The sequence below is a fragment of the Hypanus sabinus genome, unplaced genomic scaffold (genome assembly GCF_030144855.1).
Source record: "Hypanus sabinus isolate sHypSab1 unplaced genomic scaffold, sHypSab1.hap1 scaffold_1803, whole genome shotgun sequence".
Classification (NCBI taxonomy): domain Eukaryota; kingdom Metazoa; phylum Chordata; class Chondrichthyes; order Myliobatiformes; family Dasyatidae; genus Hypanus; species Hypanus sabinus.
The window spans coordinates 1-19086 of NW_026779891.1; the positions used below are offsets into that span (position 1 = coordinate 1).

General features: G+C 56.2%; 1 protein-coding gene across 1 annotated transcript; it reads right to left on the reverse strand.

Annotated features, from left to right (window-relative positions):
- Positions 1-273: 273 nt before the first annotated feature.
- On the reverse strand, positions 274-15071 carry LOC132387392 (nascent polypeptide-associated complex subunit alpha, muscle-specific form-like; the record flags this gene model as incomplete). The annotated part of the gene is made up of 4 exons (XM_059959763.1): positions 14886-15071; positions 12124-13957; positions 1147-1554; positions 274-449 (listed from the first exon to the last, which is right to left on the reverse strand). Coding segments are annotated over exons 2-4 (2154 nt in total), but the record flags the coding sequence as incomplete, so codon positions are not given.
- Between the last annotated feature and the right edge of the window lie 4015 nt (positions 15072-19086).

A 19086-nucleotide genomic window follows, 5' to 3' on the forward strand; every position in this document is an offset into this window, starting at 1 on the left:
CCTCCCACTGAGATCCCCCTCTACCCTCCCACTGAGATCCCCTCTACCCTTCCCACTGAGATCCCCCTCACTACCCCTCCCACAGCACAGCACTCCTACCTCACCACTCCTCCCATTGCGCAACACTCCAACCTCACCTCCCCTCCTGAGATCTCCCTCACTACCCCCCCACAGCACAACACTCCAACCTCCCCTCCCCTCCCATTGAGATCCCCCCTCACTACCCCTCCCACAGCACAACACTCCAACCTCCCCTCCTCACCACCCTCCCACATTAGTGTGAGCGATGGTGACTCCCACCCTCAGCCTCTCACCTTTCTTGTGTTGTCGTCTGGACGGAGGGGCCCTGTCCCCAGGGTAGGGTGGACGGAGAGGGGGGGTTGAGGACAGTTCAGACATCCCACACTGTCCGGCACAGGAATCCCCAGGTAAAGGATGGCTGCCAGCCGCTGTCGGACACAATACAGAGGTCAGAGACACTTCCACACCTCCCACAGCAACCCACCCCCCACAAAGCTCCAGCACAAGGTGAAGGGTCTAAAACAGGGTCATGAGGCCATTCAGCCCTACTGGCCAATACTGTCGTATTTTCCAGCTCCCCACTTCGCACCTGACCCCAAACAGGCACATATATCCACCTATGTTGGTGGTGATATTTTCAATGGACTCACTCCGCCCTGCGTCAGTACTGGGGATACCCCCACCTCCCGGAAACAGTGGAAAAGAGAGGGAGTGTATGTGAGGGAGAGGGGAGGGGGCAGGAGAGGGGACGGGGCATACGGGGAGGGGGGGCATGGGGCACAGGAGAGGGGGTGAAGGGTGCAGAGTGCAGGAGGGGGGGTCAGGGGCAGGTGCAGGAGAGGGGGCGAAGGGTGCAGGGGGCAGGAGAGGGGGAGGGGATGGGAGGAAGGGTGTGGAGTGTGTTGAGGAGAGGGTGAGGGAGGTGTTTGGAGAATAGAGAGGGGTAGGGATAGGGAGGGGGTGGGGAGAGAATGGAGGGACGATGGAGAGGAGGATTACTGGTGTGGGGTTGTGGAGTAGGGGATGGACTAAGAAAGGGAGGGAGCAGAGCAGGAAGGTGGTGAGGGAGCCTGTGGGCACGAGGGGCTGCAGGAGGCATCGGCCGTGAGAACGAGAGCCACTTACTGCCAGCGTTCCGAACAGCGGACCCTTCACCCGCACCTTCCGATCCACCGTCTCTCCGAGCAGCTTCCATCAGGGTGGGGAGGGCAGGGGCCGGGCCCAGGAGTTGCCCGAGGGGGGAGGGGAAGCTCCATGCCTTGGGGCGGGTGGGGGAACACGCTGAGCCGAGGCCTGGAGATGGGGCCAGGGAGAGTGGGAGACTCCCTCGCTGAGGGGGAGTGTATGCCCCGACTGGCGAGGGGCGCCCAGGGCACAGGCTGGTCTGAGGATCGGCTTGTACGTCCACAGCAGGGGGCAGGGGCAGGGGCAGGGGCACGGGGGAGAGGCTGGGCGTTGGGAACGAGAGGCACAGCAGGAAGGGCTGGAGGGGAAGGGACTGTGGGCGCTGGTGGACAGCGCACAGGGGGGAGGCTGAATGAGGGGAAGGGAAGAGGGAGGGGGAGGATAGTGAGAGGGCCAGAGACAGGGGATGAAAGGAAGGGAGATCAGTGGAGAAATGAGGGGGAGAGATGGTGGGGTGGGGGAGAAAGGGGGGGTAGAGAGATGAGATGAGGAGAGAATGGGGCAGAAGGGGTAGGGAGTGGGGGAGGTGGAGGGGGCGGACGGACAGAGAGGCAGAGGGGTAGACAGTGGGGGGAGTTGGACAGGGGGATGGGGGAGACGGACAGGGAGAATGGGGGTTAGACGATGGGGAGTTGGGGAAGTGGGATGGGGGGAGACAGATGTGGAGGCGGGGGTAGACAAACGGGGAGTGGACAGGGAGAATGATGGGGAGGAAGGGGTCACGGACCGGGATGAGGATGGGAAGTGGGGGAAAGAAGGATGTGGGACAAAAGGAGGGAGACGGATGTTGAGGAAGTGACCACGGACAGGGAGAGATACAGGAAGTGGGGGGTAGGGGGAGGGAGAGGGGGCAGAGAATGGCAAGGAAAGAGGGAGTTTGTCCAAGAGGGGATCAGTGAGTTTGAGAGGGGAGTGAGGGAGAGAAGGGGGATAGTGCAGAAGGGAGCATGGGTCAGGGAGGCAAGGGTGGGGTGAAGAGGTGGAGATGGACAAGTTGGAGACGGAGGTTCGCGTCACAGACGAAACGATGGAACAGACACACAGTCGACGTGAAATCAGGGAAGGGGGAGGGGCAGTGGGTGGGGGGGGGGGGGAGAGAATGGAAAAGAGAATATGCATGAGTTAGTCACAACCAAGACACAATGAGACATTCAGAAACAATGAGAGAGAAAGAATGAGAGAGACCAGAGCAATGCCCTGAAAAGGGGTAATTACCGAGTGGTCACCAGGCAGCGATGGGGAGCAGGAACCCTGCCTGATACCTACGCCAGGGTGCCGTTTACTGATTACGGCTCAGTTGACAACATTATCGTACCCTCAGTTCTAATTAATAAGCTCCAAATCCTGGGTCTCTGTACCTCCCTCTGCAACTGCCTACCTGGCTTCCTCATCAGGAGATTGCAGACCGTGCGGATCTCCTTGCTGACAGCCAACACAGCGGGGGAGGATGTCCAAGAATGCGTGCTTAGCCCACTGTTCCACTCTCTCTACACCCGCCCCTGTGTGGCCAGGCACAGCGCAAACACCATCTTTAAATTTGCCAGTGACTCAGCTGTCATTGGAGAGTTTCGAGTGGAGGGAGATAGGCCAGCTGGCTGAGTGGCGTGGCACTCAGCATCAGCAAGGTCTCAGAATTGATTGTGGACTTCAGAAAGGGGAAGTCGAGGAAACACACGCCAGCCCTCATCGAGGGATCAGAAGTGGGAAGGGTGAGCAGTTCCACGTTCCTGGGTGTCAGCATCTCTGAGGATCTATCCAGGCCCAACATATTGCGCAATTGGAAAGAAGGCATGACATTGGGTATACTTCATCAGGAGTTTGAAGAGAATTGGTCTATCATGGCAGATACTCACAAATTTCTACAGATGAACCGTGGAGAGCATTCTAACTGGTTGCATCAGTATGGAGGGGACACTGCACAGGATCAGGAAAAGTTGCAGAAAGTTGTCATCCATTATGGGCACTAGCCTCCCCAGCATCCAAGTTAGCAAGCAACCCTGGATGATTCCTCCCTGGGTCACCGGGCAAAGACTATAAGACTATTGGCCTATTCCCCCTTCTCTCAAATCCTCTCTAGCTGCCCCGTCTAAATCCCCCTTTCCAAGCGACATTCCTCAAACACCCTCAGCTACTCTGCATTATATACAGTGGCTCTCCCAGAGTTCCCACCTCAGAAGGGAGGGAGCGAAAACTGGAGGGTTCAGTGGGAGGGAAGGGTTAGACTGATGTAGGAGTAGGTTAAAGGGTCGACACTAAATTGTAGGCCGAAGGGCCTGTGTTCTAAAATACTAACCACCTTATTTTTAATTTATTTATTTATTCAGAGATTCAGCCCTTCCACCCTAATGAGCCCATGCTGACCAATTACACACATGGCCAATTAACCTATTAACTTGTACGTCTTTGGACTGTGGGAGGAAACCCACACGGTCAAGTGGAGAAGGTACAAATGGGAATTGAATGTGAGTCGCAGGCCCTGTGGTGTGCCCATCGCATATTCATTATCTGACATGGCAACCCACCTGGACAGACAGACACACACCAGCACGGAAAAGAAAACCTGCTAGAACCTAATAAACGGCAGAGAAACAGGTCCTTCAGCCCATCGAGACCGTGCTGTCCCTCAACATCCCCTTTACATCGACCCCGATATATAGTCCCAACACACAAGAGCACGGCTACACTACAATAAGGAGTGCCTATCGTTACTTTCTGAGACCGCATTTTGGCAAATCAGACCACTTGGCTGCATTCCTGCTACCTGTACACGCACGGACAGAGCCTAAAGCCCCAGGCTCCAGAGATCAAGTCAGCTGAGAGGTGGTTACGGGAGGCTGAGGACCGGTTAGAGGATTGCCTTGTCAGTGGACTGGGCCGGGTTCAAAGAACTCAGCTGAGGACCTGAATGACTACACCAGGGTCATCACAGACTTTATTAAAGCAGTGGTGGACGAGTGAAATCCCCCACGAAATCGTGCAGCATCAGAAGCCCTGGATGGACTACGAAATCCGGAACCTGCTGAGAGCCAGGTCAGAGGCATTCAAGTCCGGAGATCGGGAATGCTACAAGAGGTGCAGGTATGATCTCAGGAAAGTCATGTCTCGGGTGAAGTGGAGATTCCAGACTGGACTGGAATCAATGAGGGATGCTCAACAGCTGGGGCAGGGTTTGAACGCCATAACCTCCTACGAAGCAAAATCTTGCGACCTAGGGGACAGCAGAGCTTCTCCTCCAGATGAGCTGATCACCAGAACAGGGAGGAACCATCACACACCCCTCAGCATCCAATGACAACCTGCTGGCTGCCTTCAAGTGAGTGAATCCAAGGAAAGCACCCGGTCCGGATGGAATAGCTGGCCGAGTACTGAAGACCCCCCTGGGCCGACCAACTGGCTGGTGTATCCACGGATATCTTCAACCTCTCGCCTCAGCCCCGTGTGCTTCAGTCGTACCAGGGTCCAAGAAGAGTGTGGTAACTTCCCTTAATGACTGCTGCCCGGTGGCACTTCCACCCACAGTGACAAAAGCTCTTTGTCTGAATGGAGACCTGGATCTGCTCCAATCTGCCTAGCAAAGCAACAGGTCTACAGCAGATGCTGTCTCGTTGGCTCTTCACACAACCCCGGAACATCCGGACAGTAAAGATACATACACCAGGATGCTCTTTACCGATTACAGCTCAGCATTTAACACCATCATCCACCCCCAAGACCTGGGCTTCAATACCCCTTGTGCAATTGGATCCTGAATTTCCTCATTTGTCGGTTCGGATTGACGAAAACATCTCCTCCACAATCTCCATCAGCGCGGGAGCACCACGGGGACGTGTGCTTAGTCCCTGCTCTACTCGTTTCACACCTCTGACTGTGTGGCTAAGCTCAGCCCTAACACCATACATAAGTTTGCTAACAACACCACTGTTCTGGGCTGTATCAAAGGGGGTGATGGATCAGCATACAGGAGGGAGAGTAAGAATCTGGCTGAGTGCTGTCAGAACCTCTCACTCAATGTCAATAAGACCAAGGAACTGATTGTAGATTTCAGGAGAAGGAAACCAGAGGTCCATGAGCCAGAAATCATCAGAGAATCAGAGGTGGAAAGGGTCAGTAATTTTAAATTCCTGGGTGTCACTATCTCAGAGGACCTGTCCTGGACCCATCATATAAATATTATTGTGAAGAAGAAAGGAATCTGCGGAGATTTGACATGTTATCAGAAACCTTGGCAAACGTCTACAGATGCGTGGTGGGAGGTGTGCTGACCGGCTGCGTTGCCAACTTGTTACAGAACACCAACGCCTTTGGGCGGAAAACCCTACAAAAGGTGGTGGATTCAGTCCAGTATATCACGGGTAAAGCCCTCCCAACCGCTGAGCAGCATTCATCATCAGAGATCCTCATCACCCAGGCCATGCCCTTTTCTCGTTGCTGCCATCCGGTAGAAGGTACAGGAGCCTCAGAGCTCCCACCACCAGGTTCAGGAACCATTACTACCCCTAACCATCAGGCTCTTGAACAAAGGGGACAGCCACACTCACTTAAGGACTCTGTTAGATGGTTATTCCATGCTCGTTAATTATATCTGCATTTGTTCACAGTTTCCTGATGTTTACAATTTACAGATTCTGTTTTATAGATTTGCTAAACATGCTCGCAGGAAAAGAATCTCAGGGTTGTATGTGGCGACATGTACATACAGAGAAGGGGAAGGCAGAGACGAGGAGGGGTGTAGGGGGCAGAGGGGTTACAGAGAAGGGGACGGGTGTGGAGGCCAGAGGGGGTTACAGAGACGAGGAGGGGTGTAGGGGGGCAGGAGGGGTTACAGAGAAAGGGACGGGTGTGGAGGCTAGAGGGGGTTATAAAGACGAGGAGGGAATATGGGGACGGAAGGGGTTTACAGTGACGGAGAGATGGAGACGGGTTTACAGAGGGGGGGGGAGGGGGATGCAGAGGGTTTCAGAGTCAGGGAGGGTTTACAGTGACGGAGAGATGGAGACGGGTTTACAGAGGGGGAGGGGGATGCAGAGGGTTTCAGAGTCAGGGAGGGTTTACAGTGACGGAGAGATGGAGACGGGTTTACAGAGGGGGAGGGGGATGCAGAGGGTTTCAGAGTCAGGGAGGGTTTACAGTGACGGAGAGATGGAGACGGGTTTACAGAGGGGGAGGGGGAGGGGGATGCAGAGGGTTTCAGAGTCAGGGAGGGTTTACAGTGACGGAGAGATGGAGACGGGTTTACAGAGGGGGAGGGGGAGGGGGATGCAGAGGGTTTCAGAGTCAGGAGGGTTTACAGTGACGGAGAGATGGAGACGGGTTTACAGAGGGGGAGGGGGAGGGGGATGCAGAGGGTTTCAGAGTCAGGGAGGGTTTACAGTGACGGAGAGATGGAGACGGGTTTACAGAGGGGGAGGGGGAGGGGGATGCAGAGGGTTTCAGAGTCAGGGAGGGTTTACAGTGACGGAGAGATGGAGACGGGTTTACAGAGGGGGAGGGGGAGGGGGATGCAGAGGGTTTCAGAGTCAGGGAGGGTTTACAGTGACGGAGAGATGGAGACGGGTTTACAGAGGGGGAGGGGGAGGGGGATGCAGAGGGTTTCAGAGTCAGGGAGGGTTTACAGTGACGGAGAGATGGAGACGGGTTTACAGAGGGGGAGGGTGAGGGGGATGCAGAGGGTTTCAGAGTCAGGGAGGGTTTACAGTGACGGAGAGATGGAGACGGGTTTACAGAGGGGGAGGGGGATGCAGAGGGTTTCAGAGTCAGGGAGGGTTTACAGTGATGGAGAGATGGAGACGGGTTTACAGAGGGGGAGGGGGAGGGGGATGCAGAGGGTTTCAGAGTCAGGGAGGGTTTACAGTGACGGAGAGATGGAGACGGGTTTACAGAGGGGGAGGGGGGATGCAGAGGGTTTCAGAGTCAGGGAGGGTTTATAGTGACGGAGAGATGGAGACGGGTTTACAGAGGGGGAGGGGGATGCAGAGGGTTTCAGAGTCAGGGAGGGTTTACAGTGACGGAGAGATGGAGACGGGTTTACAGAGGGGGAGGGGATGCAGAGGGTTTCAGAGTCAGGGAGGGTTTACAGTGACGGAGAGATGGAGACGGGTTACAGAGGGGGAGGGGTACAGGGGATGCAGAGGGTTTCAGAGGTGGGTAAATAATTCACTTCCTGGTATTCTTCTGACGCTGACTGATGCTGGTGGTGCCTGCAGCAACCTCTCTTAGCAAGGCCCCACCTCTCACTCACCTCCCACACACAGCCAGAGTTAGGCCCGGAACCCTCTCCCTCCAGCCGAGGTGTTCAGCCTGGGGTCTGGGGGCCGGGTTCCTGGCTCCCTGCTGCCAGCCTTGGGAGCAGGGAGCAGGAAGCGGCAGTGAACATGATCCAATGGGGCCTGAGCCACTCCTGCTCCGATCCGTCACTGTGTACGTTGTTAACCCCTGCGTCACTACAGCCCTGTCATCACAATGGCTCGGCTTTCTCTGAGAGAACACTCAACAGGGTTTCCTAGTCACACCTATCCAGACCACAAGTCCACCCAGCCAGCCTGATTCTGTATAGCACAGTACAGGCCCTTCAGCCCACAATGACATGCTAACCATTTAGCCTACTACCAGATCATAATATAACCCTTCCACATAGCGCATAGAGATGAGGGTTTGACAGGGGCGGAGAGGGCTCGACAGGGACAGGGAGGGCTGGACAGGGACGGGGAGAGGGGTACAGGGACGGGGAGGGTTCAACAGGGACGGGGAGAGGGGTACAGGGACGGGGAGGGTTCGACAGGGACGGGGAGAGGGGTACAGGGATGTAAGGAGTTTTGGAAGTGAGCAAATAATTCACTTCCTGGTATATCTGTGACACATTTGTCTAGCATCAACGTGCCTGTCTGAGAGTCTCTTAAATATCACCCGACAGCACAGAACATGCACCCACCTTACTTCTGACATCTCCCTTACACCTTCCTCTAACCACTTTGCTGACTTGTCTCCACCCGAGTGGGAGGAAGTCTCCAGCTATCCACTCAATCAGTGCCTCTTATCCTCCAGAAGTCACCTCTCACCCTCCTCCTCTCCAAAGGGGAAAGCCCTGGCTCGCTCAACCTTCCCTCAATAAGACACACTCTCTAATCCAGGCGGCATCCTGGTAAATCTCCTCAACACCCTCTCCAAAGCTTCCTCATCTTTTCTACAATACAGTAACCAGGAGTGAACGCCATACTCCCAAGTGGTTTTATAGAGCTGCTACATTACCTCAGGGCTCTGGAACTCAGTCCTCCTACCATTCGATCATGGCTGATTTATTTTCCCTCTCAACCCCATTCTCCTTGTCACCTTTAGTCCTCAATAATCAAGGATCTGATCAAGGACTAGTCAGCGTGGCACTATTACAGCTCAGGGCATTCTGGAGTCAATTCCCATGCCATTCCGGATCTCTTTACTGCCTCCCCATGGAACACTTACTCCAAGTCCTCCAGTTTCCCCCGACAGTGCAAAGACAGAGCAGGTAGATTCACTTCTGGTGGGGGGGGGGGGGGTAGCTCAAAGGCTCAACTCCTCTCTGTTTCACCAAATAAATAAGTAAGCCTCCGCTTTAAATACACCCGTGACCTGGCTTCCACAACTCTCAATTAATTCCACAGATCCACCATGCTCAAGGTAAACAGATTCTTCCTCATCTCTGTTCTAAGGCTGTGCCCTCTGGTCCTAGACCCCCCCACTATAGGAAACATCCTCTCCACATCCACTCTGTGCCCTCTGGTCCTAGACTCCCCACTATAGGAAACATCCTCTCCACATCCACTCTATCCGTGCCCTCTGGTCCTAGACTCCCCCACTATAGGAAACATCCTCTCCACATCCACTCTATCCGTACCCTCTGGTCCTAGACTCCCCCACTATAGGAAACATCCTCTCCACATCCACTCTATCTGTGCCCTCTGGTCCTAGACTCCCCCACTATAGGAAATATCCTCTCCACATCCACTCTATCAATGCCCTCTGGTCCTAGACTCCCCCACTATAGGAAACATCCTCTCCACATCCACTCTATCCGTGCCCTCTGGTCCTAGACTCCCCCACTATAGGAAACATCCTCTCCACATCCACTCTATCCGTGTCCTCTGGTCCTGGACTCCCCCACTATAGGAAACATCCTCTCCACATCCACTCTATCTGTGTCTTCTGGTCCTGGACTCCCCCACTATAGGAAACATCCTCTCCACATCCACTCTATCTGTGTCCTCTGGTCCTAGACTCCCCCACTATAGGAAACACCCTCCACATCCACTCTATCTGTGCCCTCTGGTCCTAGACTCCCCCACTATAGGAAACACCCTCTCCACATCCACTCTATCTGTGCCCTCTGGTCATAGACTCCCCCACTATAGGAAACATCCTGTCCACATCCACTCTATCCGTGCCCTCTGGTCCTAGACTCCCCCTCTATAGGAAACACCCTCTCCACATCCACTCTATCAGTGCCCTCTGGTCTGAGACTCCCCCACTATAGGAAACATCCTCTCCACATCCACTCTATCTGTGCCCTCTGGTCCTAGACTCCCCCACTATAGGAAATATCCTCTCCACATCCACTCTATCCGTGCCCTCTGGTCCTAGACTCCCCCACTATAGGAAACATCCTCTCCATATCCACTCTATCCATGCCCTCTGGTCCTAGACCCCCCCACTATAGGAAACATCCTCTCCACATCCACTCTATCTGTGCCCTCTGGTCCTAGACTCCCCCACTATAGGAAACACCCTCCACATCCACTCTATCTGTGCCCTCTGGTCCTAGACTCCCCCACTATAGGAAACATCCTCTCCACTTCCACTCTATCTGTGCCCTCTGGTCCGAGACTCCCCCACTATAGGAAATATCCTCTCCACATCCACTCTATCAATGCCCTCTGGTCCTAGACTCCCCCACTATAGGAAATATCCTCTCCACATCCACTCTATCTGTGCACTCTGGTCCTAGACTCCCCCACTATAGGAAACATCCTCTCCACTTCCACTCTATCTGTGCCCTCTGGTCCGAGACTCCCCCACTATAGGAAATATCCTCTCCACATCCACTCTATCAATGCCCTCTGGTCCTAGACTCCCCCACTATAGGAAATATCCTCTCCACATCCACTCTATCTGTGCACTCTGGTCCTAGACTCCCCCACTATAGGAAACATCCTCTCCACTTCCACTCTATCTGTGCCCTCTGGTCCGAGACTCCCCCACTATAGGAAATATCCTCTCCACATCCACTCTATCAATGCCCTCTGGTCCTAGACTCCCCCACTATAGGAAATATCCTCTCCACATCCACTCTATCTGTGCACTCTGGTCCTAGACTCCCCCACTATAGGAAACATCCTCTCCACTTCCACTCTATCTGTGCCCTCTGGTCCGAGACTCCCCCACTATAGGAAATATCCTCTCCACATCCACTCTATCAATGCCCTCTGGTCCGAGACTCCCCCACTATAGGAAACATCCTCTCCACATCCACTCTATCTGTGCACTCTGGTCCTAGACTCCCCCACTATAGGAAACATCCTCTCCACTTCCACTCTATCTGTGCCCTCTGGTCCTAGACTCCCCCACTATAGGAAATATCCTCTCCACATCCACTCTATCAATGCCCTCTGGTCCGAGACTCCCCCACTATAGGAAACATCCTCTCCACATCCACTCTGTCGAGGCCTTTTGATATTCGATAGACTTCAATGAGATCCCCTCCCTCCCCCCCCACCCCATTCTTCTAATCTCCAGTGAGTACAGGCCCAGGGCTATCAAACTTCTTTAAGATCCCAAAATAAAATTTACGAGAATAAACCATGCAATGCCTTTTCATTTTTAATTTCAGTACCGTTCTGTTACATTCATGAAAACCAATCGCACTGCCGTTCATGTGTCTGCCACCGAGGTGAGTACAGAACTGAGGGCCATCAAATGCACCTCATGCCCTTGTTCTCCTGAACCCCCGCTGGACAGTCTCCAATGCCATCCCATCCTTTCTTAGATTAGGAGAGAAACTTCCCACCATCCTCCAAATACCGTCCGACCGATGCCTCGTGAAGCCTCAGCATTTCGTCCTTTCACCCGGACACCAACTGAAGTGTCGTGGTTAGCACGGTGCAATCACTGGGGAGTTGGAGGACTATTTCAGTGTCCTCTGCAAGGGGTTTACACGTTCTCCCCGTGACTGCGTGGGTTTCCTCCCACAGTCCAGAGATGTACTGCTTAGTAGGTTAATTGGTCATTGTAAATTGTTTTATGATTAGGCTGGTGTTAAATCGGTGGGCTGCTGGTCAGTGCTGGGACTTGCATCCACAGAAGGTCAGAGAGACGGTCGGAGGCACGTACACCCATCCAACGCTAATAGAGAGTTTCGACAATCACACACTCAGTTCTAATCAACAGGCTCCAAAACCTGGGCCTCTGTACCTCCCTCTGCAATGTACTTGACTTCCTCAGATTGGGAATAACATCTCCTCCTCACTGGTAATCAACACTGGCTCACCTCAAGAGTTTTTAAACTCAGAGAGTCTAGCCCTTTCCAAACCTTTCCAAACTCAGCGGAAAGACTGCTTGCGTTTACCCTATCTCTATACCCCTCATAATTCTGTATACCTCGGTCAATCTTCCCTCATTCTCCTGTGCTCCAGGGAATAAAGTCCGCACCTATTCACCTTTTCCCTGTGACTCAAGTCCTGGCAACATCCTTTAGATTTCTCTGCGTTCTCTCACTGTTACTGACATCTTTCCTGTAGGTGGGTCACTCAGTGCTGCAAATTAGGCCTCGCCAATGCCAGGCTCAACATCCCGACTCCAGTAGGGAGTGCTCTGATTTAAGAAGGCCAACGTACCAAAAGCTCTACGACCTAATTTGTGGCGTAGGATCAGAATCCGGTCTGCTCCACTTACCTTCCTCAGCTGGCTTGGCTCCCCCATCCGCCTTGCCCCGCTCTCCGCTATTCCCCTGCTCCGCTCCTGCCTCCTGGGGCTCCAGGGTACCCGTCCGGCCCCTCCACCTCAGCTCCCGGAAGGTGACCACCGGGGGCGGGGGTCCAGTGACCCCACGGGTGTCCGGAGCTGGGGGTCGGGGCACCGGGGGTGGAGGACGGCGTCTTCTGAGCGCCAGTTCGTGAAAGGTGGTGACCCGGGGCCTGTCTGACCCCTGACCCGGGGTCTCCAGGTGAGCTGGGGGAGGGGGGGAGGGCGACTGGGTGGGAAGAGCAGGAGAGGCTCCCGGGGGAAGGGAGGGTGTGGAGCCCACACTCCCTGAGTCCTGGGTTCGCAGATGCTCGGGTGGAGGGGCGACCCCTGGGGAGGGAGAGGTTGGGAACTGAGGGGCTTCTGGGGAGGAAGTTGATCCCTGGGAAGATGGCAATTCAGAGGGTCCCAGACTGGAGAAGGCCTTTGAGGACGGACTGTCTGGGATTTCTAAGGGATGTGGAGATGAGGAGATTGGGAATTCTGAGGAATGTGGAGATGGGGAGGGCCCCAGGGAAAGGGAGTCTGGGAATTCACAGAATCCCAGAGATGGGGAGGCTTTTGAGGACAGGGTATCTGGGAATTCTGAGGGATGAGGACATGGAGGATGTCCCAGAGAAGGAGAAGCAGGGAACTCTGAGGGCTCCGGAGTTGGGGAGGCAGTTGAGGATGGAGTATCTGAGATTTCCGAGGGGCCCGGAGATGGGGAACGTCCCAGGGAAGGAGACACTGGAAATTCTGTGGGGCCATTTGCGGGAGAGGCCGTTGAGGACAGAGCATCTGAGAACTCTGAGGGACCTAGAGACGGGGAACGTCCCAGGGAAGGGGAGACTGGGAACTCTAGGTGCCCTGTTGCCTGGGAGGCCCTTAGGGACGGTGTATCTGGGAATTCCAAGCGACCTGGAGAGGGGGAGAAATCCATTGAAGGGGAGCCTTGGAATTCTAAATGCCCGATTGCTGGGGAGGCCTTTGAGGAGGGAGTAACCGGGAATTCTGAGGGATCCAGAGATGGGGAAAGACTCTGAGAAGGGGATGCAGGGAATTCAGTGCCGGTATTTGTTGGGGAGGCTTTGGACGACGGAGTATCTGGGAATTCTGAAGAGGTGGGGAGCGGGGAGCGACTTGTGGAAGGGGAGGCAGGGAACTCTACAGGCCCTGTTGCAGGTGAGGCCTTTGAGGGTGAAGAGTCCAAAGACTCGGAGGCCCCCGAGGAAGGGGAGGATGAGGGGGGCGAGGAGGGTGGTGTCAGGGAGGCCTCTGCTCCCCTCTGGGACCAGCTCCAGGACCAGCCGGCTACCCTGGGCCTGTTGCAATTGGTATCCAGCCCAGAGCCAAGGTCTTGAGCTGTCTCCCAGGTGCTGACGGTCGCTGCGGGGCCTGGAATCAAGAGACCCAGGCAGCGACCCGGAATACCCACTGCGTTCAGGTTGGGGAGAGGCTCCAGGGCGCGGGGGAGGTCAAACTCCCGAATGACGCAGGGCAGCATGTTGCCAGACAGCATGGGGTCAGGGGTCACGCTGGGTGGGGTTAGAGGTCAGAGGGTGAGGGCAGTGAGTGGAAGGGGGGCCAGAAGGAGAGGGACAGAGGTCAGAGGACAAGCAGAGGGTCAACTGAAAGCTCCGAGTAAGGGGTTAAGGTTCAGAGGAAGGGCATTAGTGAGTGGAGGGTCAGTGTTGGGGTCGATTCGGTCGGGGAAGGGGAGGGGATTCGCTGGGGAGGTCGGGGGTGCTGCTCCCGCGGGTCCACACCGCCACCGCCGTCTTCACTGGGGGGGAGGAAGAGGGAGAAGTAACGGGTCAGTGACGCTCGCCCGCGACCCTCGGCCTTTGAACCCGCCCTATCCGGTACCGGAGCCGCGACCCCCGGCCCCGCGATGCCCGGTACCGGAGCCGCGACACCCCCCCGGCCCCGCGATGCCCGGTACCGGAGCCGCGACACCCCCCCGGCCCCGCGATGCCCGGTACCGGAGCCGCGACACCCCCCCGGCCCCGCGATGCCCGGTACCGGAACTGCCCCCCCCGGCCCCGCGATGCCCGGTACCGGAGCCGCGACACCCCCCCGGCCCCGCGATGCCCGGTACCGGAGCCGCGACACCCCCCCGGCCCCGCGATGCCCGGTACCGGAACTGCCCCCCCCGACCCCGCGATGCCCGGTACCGGAGCCGCGACACCCCCCCGGCCCCGCGATGCCCGGTACCGGAGCCGCGACACCCCCCCGGCCCCGCGATGCCCGGTACCGGAACTGCACCCCCCGGCCCCGCGATGCCCGGTACCGGAACTGCCCCCCCCGACCCCGCGATGCCCGGTACCGGAGCCGCGACACCCCCCCGGCCCCGCGATGCCCGGTACCGGAGCCGCGACACCCCCCCGGCCCCGCGATGCCCGGTACCGGAGCCGCGACACCCCCCCGGCCCCGCGATGCCCGGTACCGGAACTGCCCCCACCCCGGCCCCGCGATGCCCGGTAAAGGAGCCGCGACCCCCTCCCCGACCCCGCGATGCCCGGTACCGGAACCGCGCCCTCCGACCCTACCCCACCCTGGGGTGCGATCCCGAGACCCCGCCCAGTGCCGGTACCCCACCGACGCCGTTCCCAGGCGATGGGAAGCGGGACCTTCCCTCGGGGGGTGTCACGGGACCGGGTAGGTCCAGGCTGTGTCTCCTCGCTCCCGTCTCCCCACTCCCTGGATATCACCTGCCCCAGCCGCCGCCGCCGCCGCCGCCCCGCTCCGTCTCCGCACTGCTCCTGCTCCAGGGCGGAGGCTGTCAGTCACCGCCCGGCCCCGCCCCTCGTACTGCGGCGCTCCCTCATCTCCGCCCCGCGGGCCGCGGCGCTCCCTCGATCTATCGGGGACAGGACGGGGTAGACATGAAGAAGACGATGGATGGGCGACGTTGGTTATTTAAACCAGGGATGCTGCGCAAATAAATTCCAACCTCACAGGCTGAAGGCCAATGAGATCCTGGAATTCCTGCCCCGCGGGAGGCGAAGGTCACATCAGCAGCTATCCTTCAGGTGGGGGTAGAGTCATACAGGCCCTTCAGCCCATCTAGGCCGTGCCGAACCATTAATCTTCCTACTCCCATAAACCATAGACCTCCCATCCATGTACCTATACAAACTTCGCTTAAATATTGAAATCAATCCTGGAGCCACTGCTGGCAGCTCGTTCCGCACTCTCGCCCCCACCCCGAATAAAGAATTTCCTCCTTAAGTTCCACATCATCCTCGCTGTTGATCCGGCAGTGTGGTGTTCCTCCTCTCTGTCCCTTTCCCTCAGTGTGGTGTTCCCTCCTCTCTGTCCCTTTCCCTCAGTGTGGTGTTCCTCCTCTCTGTCTCTTTCCCTCAGTGTGGTGTTCCTCCTCTCTGTCCCTTTCCCTCAGTGTGGTGTTCCTCCTCTCTGTCCCTTTCCCTCAGTGTGGTGTTCCCTCCTCTCTGTCCCTTTCCCTCAGTGTGGTGTTCCCTCCTCTCTGTCCGTCCCTCAGTGTGGTGTTCCCTCCTCTCTGTCCCTTTCCCTCAGTGTGGTGTTCCTCCTCTCTGTCCCTTTCCCTCAGTGTGGTGTTCCCTCCTCTCTGTCCCTTTCCCTCAGTGTGGTGTTCCTCCTCTCTGTCCCTTTCCCTCAGTGTGGTGTTCCCTCCTCTCTGTCCCTTTCCGTCAGTGTGTTGTTCCCTCCTCTCTGTCCCTTTCCCTCAGTGTGGTGTTCCCTCCTCTCTGTCCCTCTCTCAGTGTGGTGTTCCCTCGTCTCTGTCCCTCCCTCAGTGTGGTGTTCCCTCCACTCTGTCCCTCCCTCAGTGTGGTGTTCCCTCCTCTCTGTCCCTCCCTCAGTGTGGTGTTCCCTCCTCTCTGTCCCTTTCCCTCAGTGTGGTGTTCCCTCTTCTCTGTCCCTCTCTCAGTGTGGTGTTCCTCCTCTCTGTCCCTCTCTTAGTGTGGTGTTCCCTCCTCTCTGTCCCTCCCTCAGTGTGGTGTTCCTCCTCTCTGTCCCTTTCCCTCAGTCTGGTGTTCCTCCTCTCTGTCCCTCTCTCAGTGTGGTGTTCCCTCCTCTCTGTCCCTTTCCCTCAGTGTGGTGTTCCCTTCTCTCTGTCCCTCTCTCAGTGTGGTGTTCCCTCCTCTCTGTCCGTCCCTCAGTGTGGTGTTCCCTCCTCTCTGTCCCTCCCTCAGTGTGGTGTTCCCTCCTCTCTGTCCCTTTCCCTCAGTGTGGTGTTCCCTCTTCTCTGTCCCTCTCTCAGTGTGGTGTTCCTCCTCTCTGTCCCTCTCTTAGTGTGGTGTTCCCTCCTCTCTGTCCCTCCCTCAGTGTGGTGTTCCTCCTCTCTGTCCCTTTCCCTCAGTCTGGTGTTCCTCCTCTCTGTCCCTCTCTCAGTGTGGTGTTCCCTCCTCTCTGTCCCTTTCCCTCAGTGTGGTGTTCCCTTCTCTCTGTCCCTCTCTCAGTGTGGTGTTCCCTCCTCTCTGTCCGTCCCTCAGTGTGGTGTTCCCTCCTCTCTGTCCCTCCCTCAGTGTGGTGTTCCCTCCTCTCTGTCCCTTTCCCTCAGTGTGGTGTTCCCTCTTCTCTGTCCCTCTCTCAGTGTGGTGTTCCTCCTCTCTGTCCCTCTCTTAGTGTGGTGTTCCCTCCTCTCTGTCCCTCCCTCAGTGTGGTGTTCCTCCTCTCTGTCCCTTTCCCTCAGTCTGGTGTTCCTCCTCTCTGTCCCTCTCTCAGTGTGGTGTTCCCTCCTCTCTGTCCCTTTCCCTCAGTGTGGTGTTCCCTTCTCTCTGTCCCTCTCTCAGTGTGGTGTTCCCTCCTCTCTGTCCGTCCCTCAGTGTGGTGTTCCCTCCTCTCTGTCCCTTTCCCTCAGTGTGGTGTTCCTCCTCTCTGTCCCTTTCCCTCAGTGTGGTGTTCCCTCCTCTCTGTCCCTTTCCCTCAGTGTGGTGTTCCTCCTCTCTGTCCCTTTCCCTCAGTGTGGTGTTCCCTCCTCTCTGTCCCTCCCTCAGTGTGGTGTTCCCTCCTCTCTGTCCCTTTCCCTCAGTGTGGTGTTCCCTCCTCTCTGTCCCTTTCCCTCAGTGTGGTGTTCCCTCCTCTCTGTCCCTCCCTCAGTGTGGTGTTCCCTCCTCTCTCTCCCTTTCCCTCAGTGTGGTGTTTCCCTCCTCTCTGTCCCTCCCTCAGTCTGGTGTTCCTCCTCTCTGTCCCTCTCTCAGTGTGGTGTTCCCTCCTCTCTGTCCGTCTCTCAGTGTGGTGTTCCCTCCTCTCTGTCCCTTTCCCTCAGTGTGGTGTTTCCCTCCTCTCTGTCCCTCCCTCAGTCTGGTGTTCCTCCTCTCTGTCCCTCTCTCAGTGTGGTGTTCCTCCTCTCTGTCCCTCTCTTAGTGTGGTGTTCCCTCCTCTCTGTCCCTTTCCCTCAGTGTGGTGTTCCTCCTCTCTGTCCCTCTCTCAGTGTGGTGTTCCTCCTCTCTGTCCCTCTCTTAGTGTGGTGTTCCCTCCTCTCTGTCCCTTTCCCTCAGTGTGGTGTTCCCTCCTGTCTGTCCCTTTTCCTCAGTGTGGTGTTCGCTCCTCTCTGTCCCTCTGTCAGTGTGGTGTTCCTCCTCTCTGTCCCTTTTCCTCAGTGTGGTGTTCCTCCTCTCTGTCCCTTTTCCTCAGTGTGGTGTTCCCTCCTCTCTGTCCCTTTCCTTCAATGTGGTGTTCCCTCCTCTCTGTCCCTTTCCTTCAGTGTGGTGTTCCCTCCTCTCTGTCCCTCCCTCAGTGTGGTGTTCCCTCCTCTCTGTCCCTTTCCCTCAGTGTGGTGTTCCTCCTCTCTGTCCCTCTCTCAGTGTGGCGTTCCTCCTCTCTGTCCCTCTCTCAGTGTGGTGTTCCTCCTCTCTGTCCCTTTTCCTCAGTGTGGTGTTCCCTCCTCTCTGTCCCTCTCTCAGTGTGGTGTTCCTCCTCTCTGTCCCTCTCTTAGTGTGGTGTTCCCTCCTCTCTGTCCCTTTCCTTCAGTGTGGTGTTCCCTCCTCTCTGTCCCTCCCTCAGTGTGGTGTTCCCTCCTCTCTGTCCCTTTCCCTCAGTGTGGTGTTCCTCCTCTCTGTCCCTCTCTCAGTGTGGTGTTCCTCCTCTCTGTCCCTCTCTCAGTGTGGTGTTCCTCCTCTCTGTCCCTTTTCCTCAGTGTGGTGTTCCCTCCTCTCTGTCCCTTTCCTTCAATGTGGTGTTCCCTCCTCTCTGCCTCTCCCATGTAGTGTGGCACTCCCTCCTCACCATCCTTTGCATGTCACAGCACTCGCTCTCTGTGCCTCTCCTGTTTCGCAAAGCTCCCTCCTCACTCCCTGTAGCTCCCGGAAGGAGCAATGACTGGACTCAATGGAGGTGCAGGGGGGCTGGGTAAGAGGTTGCTTGACGCAGGTTGACCTGGGCTGTATTCACGTGCCCTGGAAAACGGTCTCCCCTCTCCCCCTTGCCACCTTCTGGTTGAGTTTTTCCTCCAACCTTCCGGGTTGGAGAACGTTTTGGTGAGGTGGACAATCCTGAAGGGGAGCTGGAGCTGCAGGTGCTTGGAGACACACACTCAATATTTTAGCAACAGGTTCTTCCCTTGCACCGTCAGATTTCTGAATGGACAATGAACCCATGAACTCCATCTCAATCGTCCTCTTCTGCACTGTGTATTTATCCAACTGTTGATCTACCTACCTGGATTGACAGGTAGATGGGTAGCCAGGACTGCTGTCGCTTCCCAGCATTGAGGGCATTTGCAAAAGGACAGACAGGCAGACATATTTTATTGATCCCGAGGGAAATTGGGTTTTGTTACAGCCGCACCAACCGAGAATAGTGTAGAAATATAGCAGTGTAAAACCATAACTAATTAAATAATAATAAGTTAATCATGCCAAGTGGAAATAAGTCCAGGGCCAGCCTATTGGCTCAGAAGGTAGAATCCGTCATTAAGGACCCCCATCA